At 45.5% G+C, this 21083-nt stretch overlaps 1 protein-coding gene across 1 annotated transcript in view; it reads left to right on the top strand.

Moving 5' to 3' along the window:
* plcl1 (phospholipase C like 1) overlaps nt 1-21083 on the top strand; it is an 88987-nt gene that overhangs the window by 60043 nt on the left and 7861 nt on the right. The window contains exons 2-8 of the mRNA XM_083776040.1: nt 12627-12701; nt 13209-13496; nt 14236-14508; nt 15903-16294; nt 16818-17169; nt 17756-18544; nt 19586-19762. Coding sequence (XP_083632166.1) covers nt 12627-12701; nt 13209-13496; nt 14236-14508; nt 15903-16294; nt 16818-17169; nt 17756-18544; nt 19586-19762 — 2346 coding nt within the window. The remainder of the gene's footprint in view (nt 1-12626; nt 12702-13208; nt 13497-14235; nt 14509-15902; nt 16295-16817; nt 17170-17755; nt 18545-19585; nt 19763-21083) is intronic.

The raw sequence follows: 21083 nt of genomic DNA on the forward strand, positions 1-21083 counted from the left end.
CGAGCACGGAAATAGCATTTGTTGACCACCAAGTGTCACTGTTGCGCAGCCTAGCACGCACACACGCACGTGCACACACACACACACACGCACACGCACACGCACACGCAGGCCAGGGAGGGAGGGCTTGTACAGTACAGCACCACTCAGTTCAGATGGTTCTGATTTTTCTATTTTCTTGAGCTCTGCCCCCCACAGCTATCTCTCTCTCTCTGTGTGTGTGTGTGTGTGTGTGTGTGTGTGTGTGTGTGTGTGTGTGTAGAGACGCAGAGGAACACTTCAGGGAGAACGCTGTGTGTGTGTGTGTGTGTGTGTGTGTGTCTAGTCTACGCGTGCATGTGTGTGTGTGTGTGTGTGCGTGTGTGTGTGCACAGAGCAGAACCAGAGAGAATTTAAGCCATTATGTACCATGTAACAATTGGTCCCCTTGACTTGGACGCATGTCATTACTGTGGATAAGGGGCCCTGGGGGGCCACATCAAAATAACCCCCACCACCACAGGCCTCTCCTGTGCTGTTGTTCGGGAAGGGGATGAAGAAGAAGAGAGGGGATGAAGGGCAAGGATGATGGGGTTGAGAGAGGGAAGATAAAGGGCATGAAGAGGAGTGGGGTAGATGTGGAAAAGGGAATTCACCCTTTGTCAAGTCCCCCCGTGGTTCTGCCTGTCTTCGCACCCATTGGTTGCCGTTTCGTGGTTGGACAATAATCCTTTCTCTCCGTCCACTACCCACTGAAATAACAGGTTTTTCAGTAGCTTCGTAGTGATATTGCATGCATCCAATTCTTATTTTAAACTTGGTGTCAGTAAAAAGGAACATCATAGGTACAGCATGGTGACTGGGCATATCATTTTGTTTGTTTTTAGTTGTTTCCAAAGATGATGTTTTGGCAAATTCAACATAAACAAGGCGGAACCAGGGCGGAACAAGGCAGAAAGAGCCTGCTGGTTAGTCAGTCAGGGACCAATCAGAAGTCAGACAAAGGGTGAATTGACAAGAGATGTCTATCTATCCCTGCATAGATAGAAATAACATTAAATGGGGGTCCGTAGACTAATGCATGTGTATAACCGAGGGTCCTTGAAATTAAACGGGTTGAGAATCACTTCTAGAGCCCGTAAACTCTTATGGTGGTCCCTGGCGTATGTTTTCAAATGGGGGTCCGCAGGGATAATGAGTGTGAATTTGGGGGTCCTTGACATGAAATTGTTTGGGAACCACTGCCTTAGGAGCTGAGATAAAACAGAACGAGTGAGAGTAGTAAACAAAGGGAGGCGAGACACCACACTAAGTAAGACTTTCTGCACAGAGCTTTGGGAAGGTATAAAAGGAAGCTTCAGGATTCAGGAAAGACAAAAGACTTGTGCCGGACTGCCGCTGTGCCCTTATCTTGGGTTAGCGCCTTACCCTTTTATCCTTTTATAAGGCAAGATAACCCAAGAAGTAAGAAGAAGTGTCACGTCCTGTCCTAGGACGTACCACGCCTGGACCGCCGTCATTTATATGTTGCTCCGGCTATTCTGTGTTGAGTCTTAATTGTTTCCTTGACACGTCGCGTGTGTTTTGTACCTGTGTTTGCTGGCCCTGTGAGGCACTCCTATCGAATCCTGTGATTCAGTTTTCTGTTAAATAAAGCCCAGTTTCCAGTACTCCTGTGTGACCGTCCTGCTTCCTTCCTACACCGTGATAAGAAGATGACAAAGAAAGGGCTAGAGAGAGCAACAAACGTCTGGAGAGAGGGGTGGCAGATTTAAGGGTTAGGGAGGTGAGACGGTTAAAGACAGGAGAGGTGTCTGTCTGTCTGTCTGGGCTGTCTGTCTGTCTGTCTGTCTGTCTGTCTGTCTGGGCTCTCTGTCTGTCTGTGCTCTCTGTGTGTCCTTGTACTGACCGAATGGGTTTCATTGATGTAGCCAAAAAATGCGCGCGCACAGTCGCACACACCGGATCACCTCGGCATTAAATGTATTAAAAGATCAACATTGATCCTTTGATAAATTCAATGCAGAGGTGAATTCCTTCTCTTTGTGGATGTACTTTTGGGGCTTTGGATTCCCTGCACACGCATGCACGCACCCACACACTCACATCCCACATTTATTTTAGGAACTATGATTATTTGTCTATGTGTGTACTAGTGTGTGTGCATTTGTCTGAGAAGGAAAGCCTTGTTGAAGTCCATTAGTGACTATGAGGGAAGCCTGGCTCAGATCCAGGGAGTGACCATAGCTTGCTAATGGCTTTTGTTTGTGTGTGTGTGTGTGTGTGTGTGTGTGTGTGTGTGTGTGTGTGTGTGTGTGTGTGTGTGTGTGTGTGTGTGTGTGTGTGTGTGTGTGTGTGTGTGTGTGTGTGTGTGTGTGTGTGTGTGTGTGTGTGTGTGTGTGTGTGTGTGTGTGTGTGTGTGTGTGTGTGTGTGTGTGTGTGTGTGTGTGTGTGTGTGTGTGTGTGCTGTGATTAAGGCCAATCACGCCCCAACCTCTCAAATGGTCCAGCTTTCAATAATGTTGGTTCATAGTGCGTCCTGAAGCGAACAGTTCAATACGAATATATATATGTTATAATGTCAAGGAGGTGAAACCAAAGAATTGTACTTTTGTGTACTGGTATGTGGGACGAATAAAAACCTTGAATCTCTAGAAGCTTGAAGGTCTGTGTTGAGGTGTTGACTCGGTGTGCACTTGAAAACCCGCGGCCCACCCATCTTATTCCACTTAAAAGCAATGTTTTGGTTAGGACAAAACATATGGAATGGAAATGCAAAAAAAAAAAAAAAAAAAAAACGAAAGTAGGGCTGCTGCTTCAAGGATCAGTGGGACTGGAATACTAAAGACAAGGCGGCGATCCGAGCACTCAAAAGGTTAACCTTTTGAGTGCTCGGATCGCCGCCTTGTCTCTCTCCAGCTCTTAGTCTTTACCATTAAGGGCGATTCTCGAATCGACCTCGCCCTAAAGGGAGAGGTCGCATGCACGCATCCGCCTCGTTGACAGCAGACTGCTGGGTCGAGCGCTGGCGCTTTGGCATGGGGGGGGCGGGGGGTCATATCGACATGGAATGAATTCTGTACTGGCCATATGTCTTTGGCCAGAGCGTGTCTTGAGTGTACAGGGTTTGATGAGGTCAGATCAACATATTATGATATGTCAGAACAGGTCAGCTCCATGTACAGTATGGAGATCTAAGGGTGGTATAGTGGTGGACATTCTCTTTTTCGGGCCTGTTGAGAACTCTAGTGCACCCACACATGCGCTTAGTGTAGGACTATAGGTATTCATGGGCTGTGTTGGCACACAGAAATGAGCACACATACACACAGACTTTAGTCACAGTATAGGCGGGCGTTCACACACATGGAATGATTACAAATATGAAGATGATTTAAAGTAGGCAAAAATAGCAGATCTACAAGCTCACAACGCTTTGCAATGCAATCTGTTTTCTGGCGAAGACATTTGATGTGGATGGGGAAAAAGGAGGGGGCCAAGTACAGACCCCTCATAGGTGCCCCTTGCAGTAAACAAAGTATATTATCTTAACCCTGTAATTACTGTGCTGATAAATCACATACTTACTCGTGTACAATCATACAGTAGTTGTCCTCTCATTTTCTGATTTACCTACTCTACCAATAAACAGGATTAGCGTCAGTGCAAATGTTTGTGTTTGTGCGTGCGTGCGTGTGTGTGTGCGCGCGCACACACACACACACGCACTTATTCCACCATAACCTGATGGAAACATGTTGCTTGCTGTGTAAAGACAGGATCCAGCAGGATGCCTGTTTCTGCAATAATCCGGTATGGGGCTGTTCTTCTACCCTGCACAGTAAAACCCTTGGTATGGAGTGTACAAACGGACCTGCGAGGAGTCTTAAGGACCATCTTGTTCCATTTATACACGCTTGGTTTTAAATTAAAGCTTCTTTTAAGAAAATAAAAAGTAATTTGAACCAATCTGTAATCTGTATGGTGGAGCTCTCGTTTTTGAACCGTGCGTGGCGTGCACACGGTCATGGGTTTCGATCCCGGCCGCGGGCTTTAGCTATTGAAAAATAGCAGATCTACAAGCTCGTAGCGCGCCACCGAGTGGCGCGCTACGAGCTTGTAGGTCTGCTATTTTTGAAAAATCGAAGAACGACTGACATTTTTAGAATCTGATCTCAGGTCAGAATGGGTTAATCAGACCAGTGTGTGTCCAGTGGAAACCTCGTATGAATCTGATCTCAGGTCAGAATGGGTTAAGTACTGGGACCAGATCAGCGATCTATGTCCCAGTGGTCTATAGGCAAGGCATTGGTTCCCAACATTTTTACTGTACCACCTCGGAAAATAAATAAATAAAATATACCTGTCCTTGTTGTTCCATTCCTAAGCCAATAATAATGCTGCTGCTCTGACAAGACTCCGTCTAATCACTAATCGGCACAACTGATGATATTTCTAATGTGATTAATCCGTTCTCAAATCTTCTATTTACGGCTAGGTGGGCTGTCATGCTCATTTCAGCACGGCTGGATAGCCCATTTCAACCAGTTGCTTGGTCAGAAGAACTATACCTGTAGTAATATAAATATTTCATTACACTTTTTTACGCCTCCTTTTTTGGGCGACTCCTCTGCGTACCACCAGAGGGGGGCTCAAGTACCACCAGTGGTACTAGTACCAGTGGTTGGGAACCTCTGGTCTAGGGCATTTTAACGGGAACTAGAAAAAGTGCCCTTCTGGGCACAGGTCTCCACCAGGAGGATAGGAGTGTGTGTGTGTGTGTGTGTGATGTTTGGCAAAATGTTTAGGAGCAATATAAACGTGTGTGTGTGTGTGTGTGTGTGTGTGTGTTTCTTCCAAAGCCTAGTGGGAATATGCATGCACAGTTTCACCACAATCGGACGCTGCGTTGAGTAGTTGTGGCGATTTGTACAAATCGGGTATAAAGCGGGCTACTCCTGAAAAGTTTAGAAGCCAATCGTAGCCAATGAGGGTGGATTATGAGAAATCAAACAAAACCGTCTTGATCACATGACTATTAAGGAGCATGTGTGCCGATTTGCGTGAAATTTGGATCAAATCTGAAGGAGTAATATTAGAAAATGTGTTTTACATATTATGTCGGCCTCCTGGTGGCGCTATAAAGAGCAGATGTGAATCCAGGCAAAGGTTTTTCCTTGGCCTCTAGGGAGTTGGCATACAAAGTTATCCACAGATCCGTGCAGTTAGAGGTAAAAACACTTTTCGGCCAGTTATAGCGCCACCATGAGGCTGAGTTGAAAATGTTCATGTGGCATTTCTTCCTCGGCCTAGTGGACATACTCTCTCCCCATGCCTTCGGCCTGGTGGAGACAATAAACGTTCTTGGCTGATACCGACAATAGGCCTCTCCTATACCAACTTAGTTATTACTTTAGAGTATGTTAATGCAATATAACTAACACAGCTAGTGGTTACTCTCTTCCATTGAGATATTTAAACCCTGTGGTTGGGTGGAGTGGGACGGGACCACTACTGGTTGAATAGCACAAGCCAGCCTTCCTTCTTGGCTCAACTGTAGAAATATCAGGCCACATAACATACGGGACACAAATTTCAACGCATTGCGGCTTTAACACCGAAGATTACTTCAGTGTTTACTGTGTGCGTCAATGCAAGCTGCGAGGATGCAGTGTGCTCTCTCTCTCTCTCCTCTGATTCCATCTACCGAGGTTGGATTGGCTCGCCCGCCCTATGGGGCTGTGGATGCCCGGTGGCTCGGTGGTAAATACAAGGCCGTAATCTATTGTGGTAATCTACTGCTGGTTGTGTGGGGGGGATCATTAGCAGGATCAGAGTATCATGGATGGTTGGGAGAGAGGGTGTGCTGCCTGGATTAATGCTAACGCCAGGTGTTGTTTTAGTTAGGGAAGGGTAATGGAAATGTGCCTGCATCTGCGTACGCGTGTTGGAGGGAGAGAGTTTTGATTTAGCATGCATTCCGTTTGTTAATGCATGCATGTTTGTACATGTGTTGTCTAAAGCTCGACCCACCGTCTGTGTCGCAGTGCGACACAAGTGAGACACGCTAATATGGTTTTGTCCTCGGATTCGGGTTCTTGGAAACGCCCCCCAGCCACTGCGTTAGTTTTACTGAGGTCAGGTTTAGGTATAGTTTACTGAGGTTAGGTTTACGTATAGTTTTACTGAGGTTAGGGTTAGGTTTAGGTATAGTTTTACTGAGGTTAGGGTTAGGGTTAGGTTTAGATATAGTTTTACTGAGGTTAGGGTTAGGTTTAGGTGTAGGTTGTCAATCACAGCGACTGGCCAGTCACAGCGCACCATTTACTCAAACCCGAGGCAGAAACCATATTGGCGTGAGACACACACACTTCTGTCTTTTCCCACTTTTCCATGCTCATGGGCAGGTTGTGTTGTTGTTATTTCTCCGTGTATGTCGTGTGTCCACTGTCCGTGTATATTCTCGGGCCAGCGCTTCACGGAAAGGGAAACCACGGAGCTGGGTTGAAAACGCACGGGTCGGGTCGCTGATGTATCGCGGCCGCGGAGCATTGGCGTAGGCGGCGATTCCGCATGCTCCGCGTGCGTCACGGTGTATGACTTGCCCAACTGAACTGCGCACGAAGTTCGCAGTTACCGTCTCAATTGTGTATATATATATGTATTGATTAGTGAAGGTTGAGTAATTGGGTTAATGATTTAGTCAATTAGTGGAAGTGCATGCATGCGTGTGTGCATGCGTACGTGCGTGCGACTGCACGTGTTATTGTAAAATGTATTCTTCTAGTCATGGCTCATTTACCGTAGCCCTCTTAGGTCATGTAAATGTTGCCAGACTAATTGTATAGGCTGTAGAATGACAATGTGCAGTGAAGAGCTGCGATGATGTATAGTGGAGGAAGGGTCATGTTTGCATTTGTTTACATTTTCTCCAAAGTCGTTGCTATTGAATTCACCTATCTGCTCGCACTGTGGCTGTCTCACCTTCTGTATATTGATACTGATATTGTGTGCTTGATATTGTAATTGTGCCATCTGCTATGCTTGAAACAAAGGCCTAATGTCTTCTGTCCGTGTCTCTATCCTTCTACTGTAGCTAGCTGTACTTTTATAACTCTCCACTCACTGTCTGTCTTCCATTTCAACACCCCTTTCATGTCTTTGACAAAGGTACAATTTCATCAAATTCATCAAAAAATGGTTCCGGGTCTGTTTTTAATCCAATTGTACCGCCATTTGACAGTTGACTTCCTTCCTTTTTGCGTTTCCCCTCTCACCTACTTAAAATGTCCCTTATTGTCTCCACCAGCAGTATAGAATCATACTGTATGATGCTATTGATTCTGATTCTTTATTGATCATAAACCATAACCACCTAAGCCCTATGCTTTGGCTTTTAAATAGCAAATATAAGCTCACAACAACACATGGCATTGAGGCATGTTGGGGTAGAAGTATAAAGTACCAACGAATGGAAATACCCAAACACCTTGAAATTGCATTGAATCACATACAGTAAATATACCTCAATGAATGTACTTTGAGACACTGGGAGTGAGACATAAAGGGAGAGAGAAAGAGACACAGAGAGAGCATAGGGTGGGTTCACTGGGTTGGGGATTATAAGCGATAGATGTCCCTCTAAGCCAAACACAATGCTGCATTAAAAGCATTATGGGAGCATTGAGGACGTTGCCATGGTTTCCTGGAGGGCATCGTGTGTCGCCGTGGCAGCCAGGGCGTCAGCAGCGCTTTTCTTTTCTTTTTTTTGCCTACCGTGCCAGCTAGCCACCGACGACACGTATGCAGATGTCAGACACACGCACGTATACACGCCACTTTAACCCACTCTGACCTGAGATCAGATTCTAACGCATGGAAGAATGGTGGTTCTTTAATGCATTTTGACCTGAGATCAGATTCTAAAAATGGGAAATGGGAGTTAAATGCTGCAATTTGTAAAAAAAGGGGAAAAATTGAAAACCTTTTTTTTAATGCACATTTTATGACTGATCTACAGACTCAAAATGCGTCACAATGTGACTGGTTGTGAGATTGTACATTACCATTTTTTGTGGTAATTATTTGCAGGTTTTGATTGATTGATTGAAGCCAGAGGCTGACGGACACAAAGCCCCTCCCCACCCTCGCCCTGACGTGTCCACCTAAATCCATGATGACCTGCTTTAAACCTGTCTGTGTTGCACCTTCGCTGACCACGGCCTCCCAATCGAATAAAAAAGTCATTATATGAGAACAAAGACTGTGCTGTCTGTGTCTGTCTCGCTCATTGGAAATCAATACGTGGTTCCTCTCTCTCTCTCTCTCTCTCTCTCTCTCTCTCTCAATTCAATTCAATTCAATTCAATTCAAAGGAGCTTTATTGGCATGAGAAAACATACGTTTACAGTGAGTAGGTTTACTTGAGGATGTTTAACCCCCTTTAATTCCTAATTAAAAGTTCAATCCTATTAAACGTTGTCGTGTAAACACCTATTTTTTTTTTAATCCGAATGAAAATGCTCAATGCGATTTAAAAACCATTCCGATGTAACTGACCGGATTATTCCGATGTTGAAAACACTCATTCGGATTTAAGTTCATTCTGGTCTTTCTGAGCATGCTCATTTCCAAGGCGCTCCAACTCGTCTCCAAGGCGCTCATATCCAAGACACATAGAGCGCGTTATTTCGTGCATTTTGCTGATCCAAAATCCACACAAACAACGTGGAGCAGCAGCAGTGATGATGATCCCCCTGATCTGTGAGTGTTCAAAGATCCAAACGTCCTGAGTTGATCATGATCACTCTGATTTTCGATATAGACTAGCCTATGTATCTGGATTGCTACTGTAGGCTACAGTGCAGCGGGGTACTCACAGAAAGACAGTGGAGGAGAGGACACAATGCCGTCAGCCTGCTGTTCATTGATCACACACACACGTTCACGCACACACACACATCACACACACACACACACACACACACACACACACAAACACACAGTCCCAAGAATACGCTATTATCGCTATAATGTCCATCCTATACCCCTTTAAACTTTTATAGGCTATAACTTGCCTATTCCAAGTTGCAACCAAATCGTCGATGAAACATAACGGCTTTGGAGTTTAATTGCATTGATGAGCAGCTGCAATCAATCTAGCATTAAACACCCAATTTATTCTCTGGTATAGCCTGCAGTGTTGCGCCCGGAATATATAATGCCTTGTGAGGCGTGCAGCTCAGAAAAGTTGATGAATGCGATGTCCCCCCCACTCTGATTGTGTGTGTGTGTGTGTGTGTGTGTGTGTGTGTGTGTGTGTGTGTGTGTGTGTGTGTGTGTGTGTTCAACAGTCTATCTCTCTCTCTCTCTCTTAAAAAAAACGAGCGACCTTGACAATAATCAGTGTGTTGCGTGCCCTGGCCGTGCTGCAAAGTTGACAGCAGTATTTTTATGTTTTGCATTATTTCGGATATAAACATTTGCGTGACTCTCAAACTCTCTTTGGGCGATTGTAATCCGTCTCTGATGGATGTCTTGGTGCAGTGGGCAGACGGTTAGGAAGTCTCAGTCTCTACTTCGTTTTGTGCGCAGTGGATGCATAGTCTGTCTTCTCTTGGGAGCTAGGTTTGCCTCATTTCTCAATCGTAAGACTGTGTTGAACTAATTCTGCATGTTGTGCTCATAGGGTGTGATTCTTCCATGTGTGGGGCTGGGAGTGGTTGTTTTCAGAGCTTTCAATGCCAGTGATTACTATAGTGTAAAAATGGAACTGAAAGGAACCTTATGGGTCCATTTGTACACTCTAGAGCAGCGGTTCCCAAACCTTTTTGGCCGTGCACCCCCTGTTACCTCCCGACCTAGCTGACGCACCCCCCCACATGGAAATATAAATTGCATAAGCTATATAGAGACATATATTATCCACATATATGACCTGATATGGCATATATATGCAGCATATGCTATATTCTACTGGCCATATATAGGCATAATATATTTAAAATAACATAGCACCACCATTAGCCTTTTCATGTCGCGCACCCCCTTGAAGGCGCTCGCACACCACGAGGGGTGCACACACCACAGTTTGGGAACCGCTGCTCTAGAGTGTACAAATGTAACGTAACATTCAGGGTTTTACTGGGTTTTACACAGTGCCTTTTAAAAAGCGAGGGGATTGTAGGCCACGAGAGTATAAAAGAGTATAGGTCACACCTGTCACAGAGGATGTATGTTCTTCATTGGAACACACAGAGCTCAGGTTGCCCCTCCATGCTCCTGTGACGTTCATTATTGATCCGGACACCCGTGTCAGGTTACCCTCTACTGTACATGTACGTCTGGCTCAGTCACGCATGCAGCGCTTGGCCCATGTTCACAGGGTCATGCGTTGATGAGTTCACACACAACAAAACAAGCGTCCCTTCCTACAGTAACTCGCCCTGCTCTTTTAAGACATTATACTGTTGTTGCCCTTGGACTGGACTTTGTTTTTCTCCGTTTACGTAATGCAATAAATACCACTGCACTGCTTACGCAGAAACCCGCAGCCTGGGTCTAAATTATGCTTTGTAATATGTAGGTCATTTCGCTAAAAGTATTATGAATGCATGTCACATTATGAGATTAAAGAGAGAGGGCGTGCGTTGCTGTGTATAGTTGCTGACTTGCTGATGCATTGTCATTGTGTAGGCTGTAGCTGAGTGGGAAGAGATGGTTGTCTGGGAATCGGAAGGATCGACCCCTGACTTGCTATGTCGAAGTGTCCCTCGGCAAGACTCTTAACACTGCCCTAACGGCTCCCTATAGGGGCCCTATTAATGGCATCCACTATTCCAAATAGTTCAAATTTCAGGTACCGGTATGTGCAAAATTCCCCAACAACAACTAAAAGGTTCACAGTTACCTGAGAGCAGTGGGTTGGCTCAGTAAGAGCACTGCCCTGTCATGATGAAACTACCTCGGCAGTGAAATACGAAACAGTCCTCCAGTCACTGAAATGACCTGATCACATACAGTCCAATAATGCGTTGTGCTTGTAGGGTGATATTATTTTCGGAGAGGTTTAAGCTTCATTTAGACATAGTTGCGCGCCCACTGTCCCACACAATCTGCAAGCTCAAAATGCATTATGATCTGCGATTTTCTCCATATAAATCAGGCTTTGCTCTGCGTTCAAACTTCATTTCACTGTTCTATTGGGATGAAGAATTGCATCGTCTTTCTGCTTCACATCATGGGTCTGAGCCAATGGAATAGATTAGAATAAATCTGCTGCTCTGCGTAGGCTGTGGATTTAATTACATTTCATTGTATAATATTATAGACCATTACATTTTATTTTATTTTTATTACTCCTTGGAATAAATATCCAGGATTTCCATTAGGATTTGAAATGCTTACAAAAGACATTTTTGACACAGTTGAAGAATACATTTGACATCATTTCAGATATCCAGTAGGCAATATGAATACAAAATAATAATTCCAGTTCTTGGTAGTTCAGCGTCACAGATGGGTAGCTGTGGGCTGATGGATGGAGAGCAGAGCAGGGCTACGCAGTGGAGGCATGGCGCCTTCTCTATAAGCAGCACACATGTATTCTGGACTGTCTCTGCTGTCATTTCAGCCCAGAGTCCATAGATTACTGCAAGTCAATGGAGAGCTAATAAGCTAATAAGCAGTTACCGGTGAGCTCATAGAAAATTCCAGCTAATGAAAGTTACCTAGCCTGACATTTACGCACCACCCAGTGACAAAGCTGCCAATCAATCTGTGTTGTTAGCTGGATATGGCCAGGGGCAGGAAGCAAACATGCACACACACAGAGCATCCCCTGCTGAGGTGTGTGTGTGTGTGTGTGTGTGTGTGTGTGTGTGTGTGTGTGTGTGTGTGTGTGTGTGTGTGTGTGCCCTGTAATGTGTGTGTGTGTGTGTGTGTGTGTGTGTGTGTGCCCTGTAATGTGTGTGTGTGTGTGTGTGTGTGTGTGTGTGTGTGTGTGCGCCTGTGCTGTAATGTGTGTATTATCTGTATGAATGTACAGTATGTGTGTGTGCGTGCGCGCAGCTTGTTCACTTGGCAGCTAGTCAGTGCTATGAGTGGTGCTATATTACCAAGAGGAAATTAAGTGGAAGGTTTCAGCCAAGGTTTTGAAGAGGGGCACAGATTAAAACAATAATTGGGTGAAAGCCAGTTATTTCAACTGTCTGGCAGGTTTGGAGATGAGGATACAAAAATAACTCATGGTCTCACGGGTAATATTGACAACTATTTTGTCATCCGATATGTCTAATGCCAGGCATGCTGTTCCTGCACTGTATTATGTAGAAAGAAACTGTACTTCAGATTGCTGGCAGGATCTCGCCCCTCCTGGTTTTATGGTCAGACTGAAAATGCATGCATTTATACAGGGAAATGTAGACTGTCTGAAATATTTGACAACATCACAATTTAACAATTTAATTATAATGTACATAGCAGATCTTCCACCTCAACAGCACCTCGATCGTGGCGCTTTCGGAGCTTTTAGATGCAGTTACAGAACACAGAATGAATAAAGGTGCATTTTTAGTGCTGTTTAGTTTTATTTTTTCTACATGCAAGAATTTGTTAATAAAAAAACCTGACGTCTTTCAATTTCGCAGGATCCTTCGGTACAAAAAGTGAGCAGTGGAAGGAAGAAGACGGTGTCCTTCAGCAGCATACCGTCTGAAAAGAAGGTAACTCAGCTGACAGCCTAGCCACACCGTGACAAATGTCTCAATGCAAAGCAGAGCAAAAACACTGGAATAAAAGTCAAGTTTTGTGCTTTGTTAAGACTGAGCATATAACATTGAAATATGTGATCAGATTTTACTGAGAGACTGCCATCACGCACATTCCAGCGGAGAGGAGAATCTTTATTTTTATTTTTTTAATGAGTTAATAGCACAGGCAGACTCTTCACATACTAGAGCATGTCTGAAATCGACATGTAAATATGAAATAAATGCTCAAACATCTAGCTAGGTGTAATGTTAGAGTCCACAGAAGTGAACCTTTCAAGCCTGTTTTCTCAACTCGCTGTTTTCTGCAAGACATTACTCTATAAGCCATATCTCCAAAACTGGTGGGCCAAACTGATCAACCAATATGTCAATTTGAAGCTATGATTCCCTGCTTTCATATGACATGAAATTTGGTCACATATGCCTCACCCTTGGAATCTTGGTTTTGACCCTGGGCAGGTGAGCAGTGCGGCCGACTGCCTGGCGTTCATGCAGGGTGGATGCGAGCTGAAGAAGGTCCGGCCCAACTCCAGGGTCTACTGCCGATTCTACACCCTGGACCCCGACCTGAGCTGCCTGCGCTGGGAGCCGTCCAAGAAGGACGGGGACCGCGCACGGCTGGACATCTCCGGTGTACGCGAGGTCCGCACCGGGAAGAGCACGGAGACCTTCCTCCACAACGGGCCGTTATCCGAACACCTGGCTGAGGAGGCGGCCTTCTCCATCCTGCACGGAGATGACTACCAGGTACTGTGTGTGGACCACTGTTTCCCAAACAGTGGGTCGGGAACCCATGTGTGGGTCGTGGACACATTGTTATTATGGGTCCCCCTTGTTTTTGTTTTTGTTTTTCTTTTTTAAACATTTTCAAAAAACATATCCCAAAAAAGCAACCATTATCATGAATTAATAACGACTAGCTTTCAGTAATGTCATGAAGAAATGAAAGAAAAGTCCAAGAAATTCTATAAATAAGAACAAATATTTAAGAAGTACTGAAAGTAGCTGATCTACAAGCTCACAGCGTGGTGCGAAGCGACACGTTGTGAGCTTGTACATCTGCCTGTTTTGGGTCACATGCTGAAAAGTTTGGGAAGCACCAATGTTGACGGTCACACACACACACACACACACACACACACACACACACACACACACACACACACACACACACACACACACAAGATACTGTACGCTATTTCCACCGTAGAAATGACATGATTATGTGTTCGCCATTGCTCTTCTTCATTGTGACCTTTGACATTTCTGACCCAAAACTAATCCTCTTCCCTGAGCTTTCTGATCATTGCCAGTTTCACGACAATCCGGCCAGCCTTTCTCAAGTAACTTGAGAATGGTGATATCTGAGCTTCATTCGTGTCCTCATTTGTTACCAGAAATGTCAATGTGTCAACACACTCATCCATCGTTCCATCCATCCACCCACCCACCCCACCCCACCTCCTCCCCTTGACCCTCCTCCTAGTCTCTGGATCTGGTGGCGTTGTCGGCGGACGTGGCCAACATCTGGGTGACCGGCCTGCGCTACCTGGTGTCACACCCCTCGGTCGTCAGCGGAGGAGGAGGGCTGAACGAGGCGGGTGGCCTGGCGGTGGAGGGCAGCCTGGGCAGCAAGATGAGGAGCGAGTGGCTGGCCTTGGAGTTCGCCCAGGTGGACGAGGACGGCTACGGTATCGCCCCGGAGGACGTGGCGGTGGCCACCATCTGCAAGCTCTGTCCAGGCATCAAGGAGGCAAAGGTGAGCGCCCGTGTTTATTGGTTGTCCCGGTGTTAGTGGGATGGATGGATGGATGGATAGGCTATTAAGATAATTATGAATCATTTATTTGATCTCGCAAGACTCAAGAGAGCTCATTTTTTGCCAATTCTGGCAGCACTACTGAAGAAATCAAAGAAAAATAAATAATAAATCCATACATTAGAAACAAAATGTGAAAGTGAAAATAGCACTGATCTACAATCTTGAGATTGTAGGTCTGCTATTTTCACTATTTTGGGTCTCGGGCAATTAATGTGTAATTTCTTGAGCTCAAAAGTTTGGGAAAAATTGCTGTAGAGGGGGTGTCTGAAGGGCGGGGGGGGGGGGGCTGGGAGATATACCGCACGCACACACACACACACACACACACACACACACGCACAGAGAGAGATCGGGGGTAGAACGAGACAATTTTCAATTGAACAATGTAGCCATTAAGCAGACGCTTACCCATAATTACAGTACATGGCGCGTCAAACCCTAGTCAGGTAAATGGTCACGTATTGTGGAGTGCAAAGAATCAATTTGTAGAGTGCATTGGAAAACAATTTGTAGAGTGCCTAGAAAGCAATTAGTAGAGTGCATAGAAAACAATTCCAAAGAGAAGGATAGGTAAGACATGATTAGAGATGAAAGAGTGAGAGTGTGAGGGAGGGCAGGATTAAGGGATTATAGGATTTCCATGTTTTACTGTATGGTGCGTTCTAAAACAAGATGACATTAAATCAAATTACATTTTCATTTACACATTATTTGACAACAGTTTGCGTTCATACTGAGACCTCAGGAGGAAAACCCCATGTTGGAAATATGTTTCCACCCAAGTATGTAGCTGTGTTTTAATAGTCATGTACTGTAGCTTATTGTAGGTAGCTAAAGTAATATGTGTAGCATGATAAACATAGCTTAGGTTTGTTAAATTTTTTATTATTATATATATTTTTAAATGTGGCTTTTTATGCCTTTATTAGATTAGATATAGATACAGTAGTCTGACAGGAAATGGGGAGAGAGAGATGGGGAGTGTCACGCAGCGAAGGTCGCCGGGATCGGGATTCGAACCGGCGACACGCTGTCAGGCTACTAGGTGCCCGAACCACTACGCCAGCCGTCCGGGCCAGGTTTGTTACGTTTGCCCCTCAGTAGATCTACAGATCCTATTCAAGTTTCGTAATTGTGGTAAGGAGGTACAGCTGGTATCATTTCTCTGTCCTCTGTGACTTCCCTGAACAGTGTGCTGTTCTGAAAAATGCATTCTCTGTGAAAGGGCAAGCACATGTGGAGAGATGTCTCTCCCTCCCTTCTCTCGTCCTCATTTCCCTCGTTCACGCTCCCCTCCCCCCCCCTCCTGAAATACCCCATGGCCTCTGCAGGTGCGTCTGCGCTTCAAGGAGATCCAGCGGAGCAAGGAGAAGCTGACGTCGCACGTGACGCGCGAGGAGTTCCAGGAGGCCTACTGTGAGCTGTGCACGCGGCCGGACGTCTACTTCCTGCTGGTGCAGCTGTCCAAGGACCGCGAGTGCCTGGACCCCCAGGACCTGCGCCTCTTCCTGGAGACGGAGCAGGGGCTGTCGCTGGCCACCGCCGAGGGCTGCCTGGAGCTGCTGCGGCGCCACGAGCCCTCCGCCCAGGGCCGGGAGCGGGGCCTGCTGGGCCTGGACGGCTTCGCCCGGTACCTGCAGTCGGCCGAGTGCCAGCTGCTGGACCAGGAGCACCTCGGAGTGTGCCAGGACATGAACATGCCCCTGTCTCACTACTACATCAGGTCAGTTTAGGACATGAACATGCCCCTGTCCCACTACTACATCAGGTCAGTTTATAGCGTTGGCTCGGACAGTAAACCATTATGGTCACCGCTTTGGTTTCATGATTTATAACGATGTCTAATTTAGTCGCACTTACATTTTTATTGATTTTTCAAGACAAAAGACATAAGAAAACATACAGTACAAACAACAACACCACAAACATACAAAAAAGGAAGAAAACAAAAAATACAAATAAAAAAGGCATCGTTTCAAACTTGTTACATTTTTCTAGGCATTTGCTATTGTTTCTCATTCCCCCATACTCCCCATACATAAATATTGTGCATTTAGACCATTTGTCCTCAATTTGTTCTTCCTGTAGCCTCAGACGTTGTGTCAGTTTCTCCTGAATCAAGTCCTCCCATTGTCCCTGTGTAAATAAAAGTATTTTTACATTCGTTGTTACATTCACTGTTCAGTTCTTTGTGCTATGTGTGTGACTGAACGTGTAAAACTGAATGCTGTTGATTCTTCCCCCAGTGCCTCGTATCGTTCCTATCTGCTTGACGACCAGGTGCACGGCAAGGCAGACCTGGGGGGGCTGACCAAAGCCCTGCAGGCCGGCTGCCGATGCCTGGAGCTGGGAGTGACCGACGGCCCGGAAGGGGAGCCTCTCCTGGGGGTAGACCACGGCCCCGAAGCCACCCGCCACCACCACCACCATCACCACCACAGCCACCACCACCACCACCACGGTCCCGTCACCATCCGCTCTGCTCTGGAGGTGGTGAACAAGTATGCCTTTCTGACCTCCCCATATCCTCTGCTGCTGTACCTGTGCCAGCGCTGCTCCCCGGGCCAGCAGCGCACGCTGGCACAGCACCTGAAGAAGGTTTGTTTGTTTGTCATGTTTATTTCGAATATGCCAATAAAACAGAAACAATTCCTTGCATTTCACAAGGAAAAACAATTAAATTAAATAGTTAAAAAAGCAAGCAAGAAGAAATAAAAGGAAAATAAAAAAAGAAAGAAATCTAAGCATGTCTGAAAAGGAGTGAGAAGAAGTAAAAACTTATAAACTCCCACCCCTCTATAACTGAAATTACTCGCTGTATTCTGTGCCAGTTAAGCTGCTCTTCAAGAGTAATACTAGTATACGTATAAACATATGTACACCCATACTTACACACATACATCCATATTATACATATCCAAAAAAAATCTATTTTAATATATAGACAATTAAATACCAATATAACATAACATTCTACATTAATATAATATAATATAATATAATATAATATAATATAATATAATATAATATAATATAATATAATATAATATAATATATAATATACATAAATATAATATATTTAGAGTACTCGTGAAATTAATCATTTTCTTCCTCCCTGTATCTTGAAAATATCATGTTTTTGTACAATGCTTTAAATTGATTGACACCTTCAAATTGATTGAAGGTGCTGGGCGCCCGCCTCTACACCCCGGAGGCCCCGGCCGGCGTCCACACGGGCGCGCGGGCCACGGCGCTCCCCTCCCCCGAGCAGCTGAAGGGACGCATCCTCCTGGTGGGGAAGAAGCTCCTCCCGGAGGAGGACGGTTCCGAGGGGGAGGTGTCCGAGGAGGACGAGGAGATCGGCGGGGGAGGGCCGCTGGCCGGCCGGCGGATGACCATTCCCGGCGAGGAGGAGCTGGGCGTGGTCTTGGTGGTGCCGCCGCCGCCTCAGCCCCGGAGGCTCCGCCTCCGGCGGGAGCTGTCGGACCTGGTGGGCGTGGCGCGCACGGGCAGCCGCAGCTTCTACGCCCAGCGGGCGAGTCAGACCCGGGTGCAGTCGGCGCAGTCTCCGCCCAGCACGCCCACGCCCTCCTCTCCCATGATGCCTCCCGACTCGCCCTACTGGACGATGTGCTCCCTCGGCGAGGGCGAGGCCGGGCGGCTGACCGCCGAGAGCCCGGAGGAGCTGGTGGTGTTCACCAAGCGCACGCTGACCCGCGTGCGTCCCAGCTCGGTCCGGCTGGACTCCAGCAACCCCAACCCCCTGGGGTACTGGAAGGGCGGGGTCCAGCTGGTGGCCCTGAACCAGCAGACCCCCGGCGCCATGCTGGACCTCCACCGGGCTCGCTTCACCCAGAACGGAGGCTGCGGGTACGTGCTTCGCCCCGCTGTGATGAGGGAGGAGGTGTCGTATTTCAGCGCCAACACGCAGGGCTGTGTGCCGGGCGTACCGCCTCAGACCCTACGCATTAAGGTATACACACGCATATATTACATTGTGTCTGCCGTTTTGCATTCCTGTGTATTTTCAGCATTTCAGTTCAATCGTTGTCCCCCAATACTACAGTCTAAAAGCTTTAGAAGCATCTTAACCCATTTAGGGCGGGTGTTAGCATTATGTTATGCTTTAGCTATTGGAAAATAGCAGATCTACAAGCTCATATAGCGCGCTAGCGCTACGAGCTTGTAGATCTGCTATTTTTTTTAATCGTGAAAATATTTATTTCTGAAAACTGGAGGATTTAGAATATTTTTTATTTATTTTGAGGTCAGGCCAAAATGGGTTAAGCACTTAAGCCCTATTATATACTTGTTTTCAAAGATAGAAAGCTCATAACTCTGACATAGACTGCGTGAGAGAGAGAATTTACCACGAACCATTGGTGTGATGTGGACCGGGCTTATGATGTTGTGAATCTTGTGATGCTTGGTTGTGATACTTGCTTGGTATAAATGTACATATCATATTTTGCTCTGCATTCTACGAGTGGTGGAAAGTACATTTACTTAAGTACTGTACTCGAGTACTTGAGTACTCCACTACATCTCAGAGGATGAGAGATTTTGATTATTATTACAGAACATACTAGGGCATTAAGCTAGTCGATTAGTAAATCCACTAGTCGACCTTGCATAAAAGAATAAATTTATTTTTATATTATTTTATTTTTCACGATTTTGTAGGCCTCAAGATCAGGTAGATTATAGTTATAGTCACCAATGTACACAGTTTTTAAATGTACAAATATTTATTTATTTAGGTGGTTAAACAACTAGTCGACTAGTAAACTAGGCAACTAGTCAACTATAGTAAAAATGACTAGAAGTGAATGCCCTAGAACATACATTAACCACTTCATCCCTATAGTACATTTTGATACCGACACTTTTGTACTTTTACTCAAGTACATTTTTGAATTCCGTACTTTCCCTTGTAACAGAGTATTCCATTGCAGTATTGCTACTTTTACTTCAGTAAAACACGCGAGTCCTTTCCCCCCACCACGGTGTGCAGGTCATCAGTGCCCACAACCTGCCCAAACCTCAGGGAGCCGGAGCCAAGGGAGAGGTCATCGACCCCTACGTGGTCCTGGAGCTACACGGGGTACCGTCCGACTGCGCCGAGCAGCGAACCCGCACAGCTGCACAGAACCAGGACGACCCGCTGTTTGACGAGACCTTTGAATTCCAGGTATATATACCGTCGTCAGGGTCTTTTTGGTGGACGGAAAGATTATTCATTGAAAGCTCAATGGAAGTTTGGAAGGTCAAACGTCGTATGCGTAATCTTATTTATTTACAGAGACAATGACAAAAGTGCATTTGATCAATAAATAGCTCAGTGTAAGGAGGGAGAAACACGACTGGTGCTTCTGACAAGCTGCTCTCCCTGGTATGCTATGCAGCCATTCTTTGAACCGTCAAAGGTCACCGTTTTCCACTCTGTGTTTTTGTTCATTCGTGCCATGATTTAAACTCTTTTTCAACCATAGTGGGACAGAAAAGTATTCTAGTGCACACAGGACTTTTCACCACTTTTCTCAGAATTGAGTCATTATGCCAATTCCCTCATTTCCCTCTCCTCATACACATGGAATTGCCTGCAGCCTCTTTTCACATGCCAGTGAGGACATACAGTAGCACATGCAGAGGAGCACCCTATTGCTTTTTCAAAACGGTATCAAACATGCACACAATGTACATACAAAGAGATACATGTTGCGCTGCGCAGCGCCCACATATATAAGGTTAAAATTAGAAGTCGGAACCAAGCATACAACACACACAAACACTGTGACATACTGTACTGTATTTATTCTCTTCATACTATTGCTCCTATTATTCTTTTTTCACTATTGTTGTTACAAGGCTGTGTTGATGAACCAAAATCAAAGGATTTTTATGACCCGCTAAATTGAGTAATTAGCTCGTGATGAGTGAGGGAGAATGATGGAGAACTCTAATGGAAATGAAAGCCATTCACCTTGGCCACCTGTTTATTTGTCTGTCACTCGCGCTCTGTTATTCATTTGGGTCTCCATTTAGTAGCAATAATGCATCTGATTGGACTCAAGGCCATGCACTGAGCTCTCATAAATATGCTGATTGCACATAAATCCGCTGTATGTGTCTCTATCAGTTAACTGCAGTGAGGTGGAACCTGCTTTCCTTGCTATATTCTGAACAGGTTTGTATTCGTGAAGCTGAACCGTAATGACAAGCTGTCACAACCAACCAAGTGTCCTCTTAGGTCATATCACATGTCTGCATGTGTCCAGCAAGCTGCCTTAGAATGGGCATAAGTCCTCAATGAAGACTAAAGACGTCTTTGTGGGTGTGAAACGAAACCACGAATCTCATTTTCTTTTAAGTTATTTTGTCGGGCTTCTCTGGCCTTTAAGTTATTTTGTTCGGCTTTTCTCTGGCCTTTTTTGATAAGTTCACGATCAGTGGTTGCCAAACTTTTTAGCTCGAGACCCAGTTTGGTCGGGCCCAGGAATCAAACCGGGGAT

The sequence above is a fragment of the Protomyctophum parallelum genome (assembly GCF_964188405.1).
Source record: "Protomyctophum parallelum genome assembly, chromosome: 11".
NCBI lineage: Eukaryota > Metazoa > Chordata > Actinopteri > Myctophiformes > Myctophidae > Protomyctophum > Protomyctophum parallelum.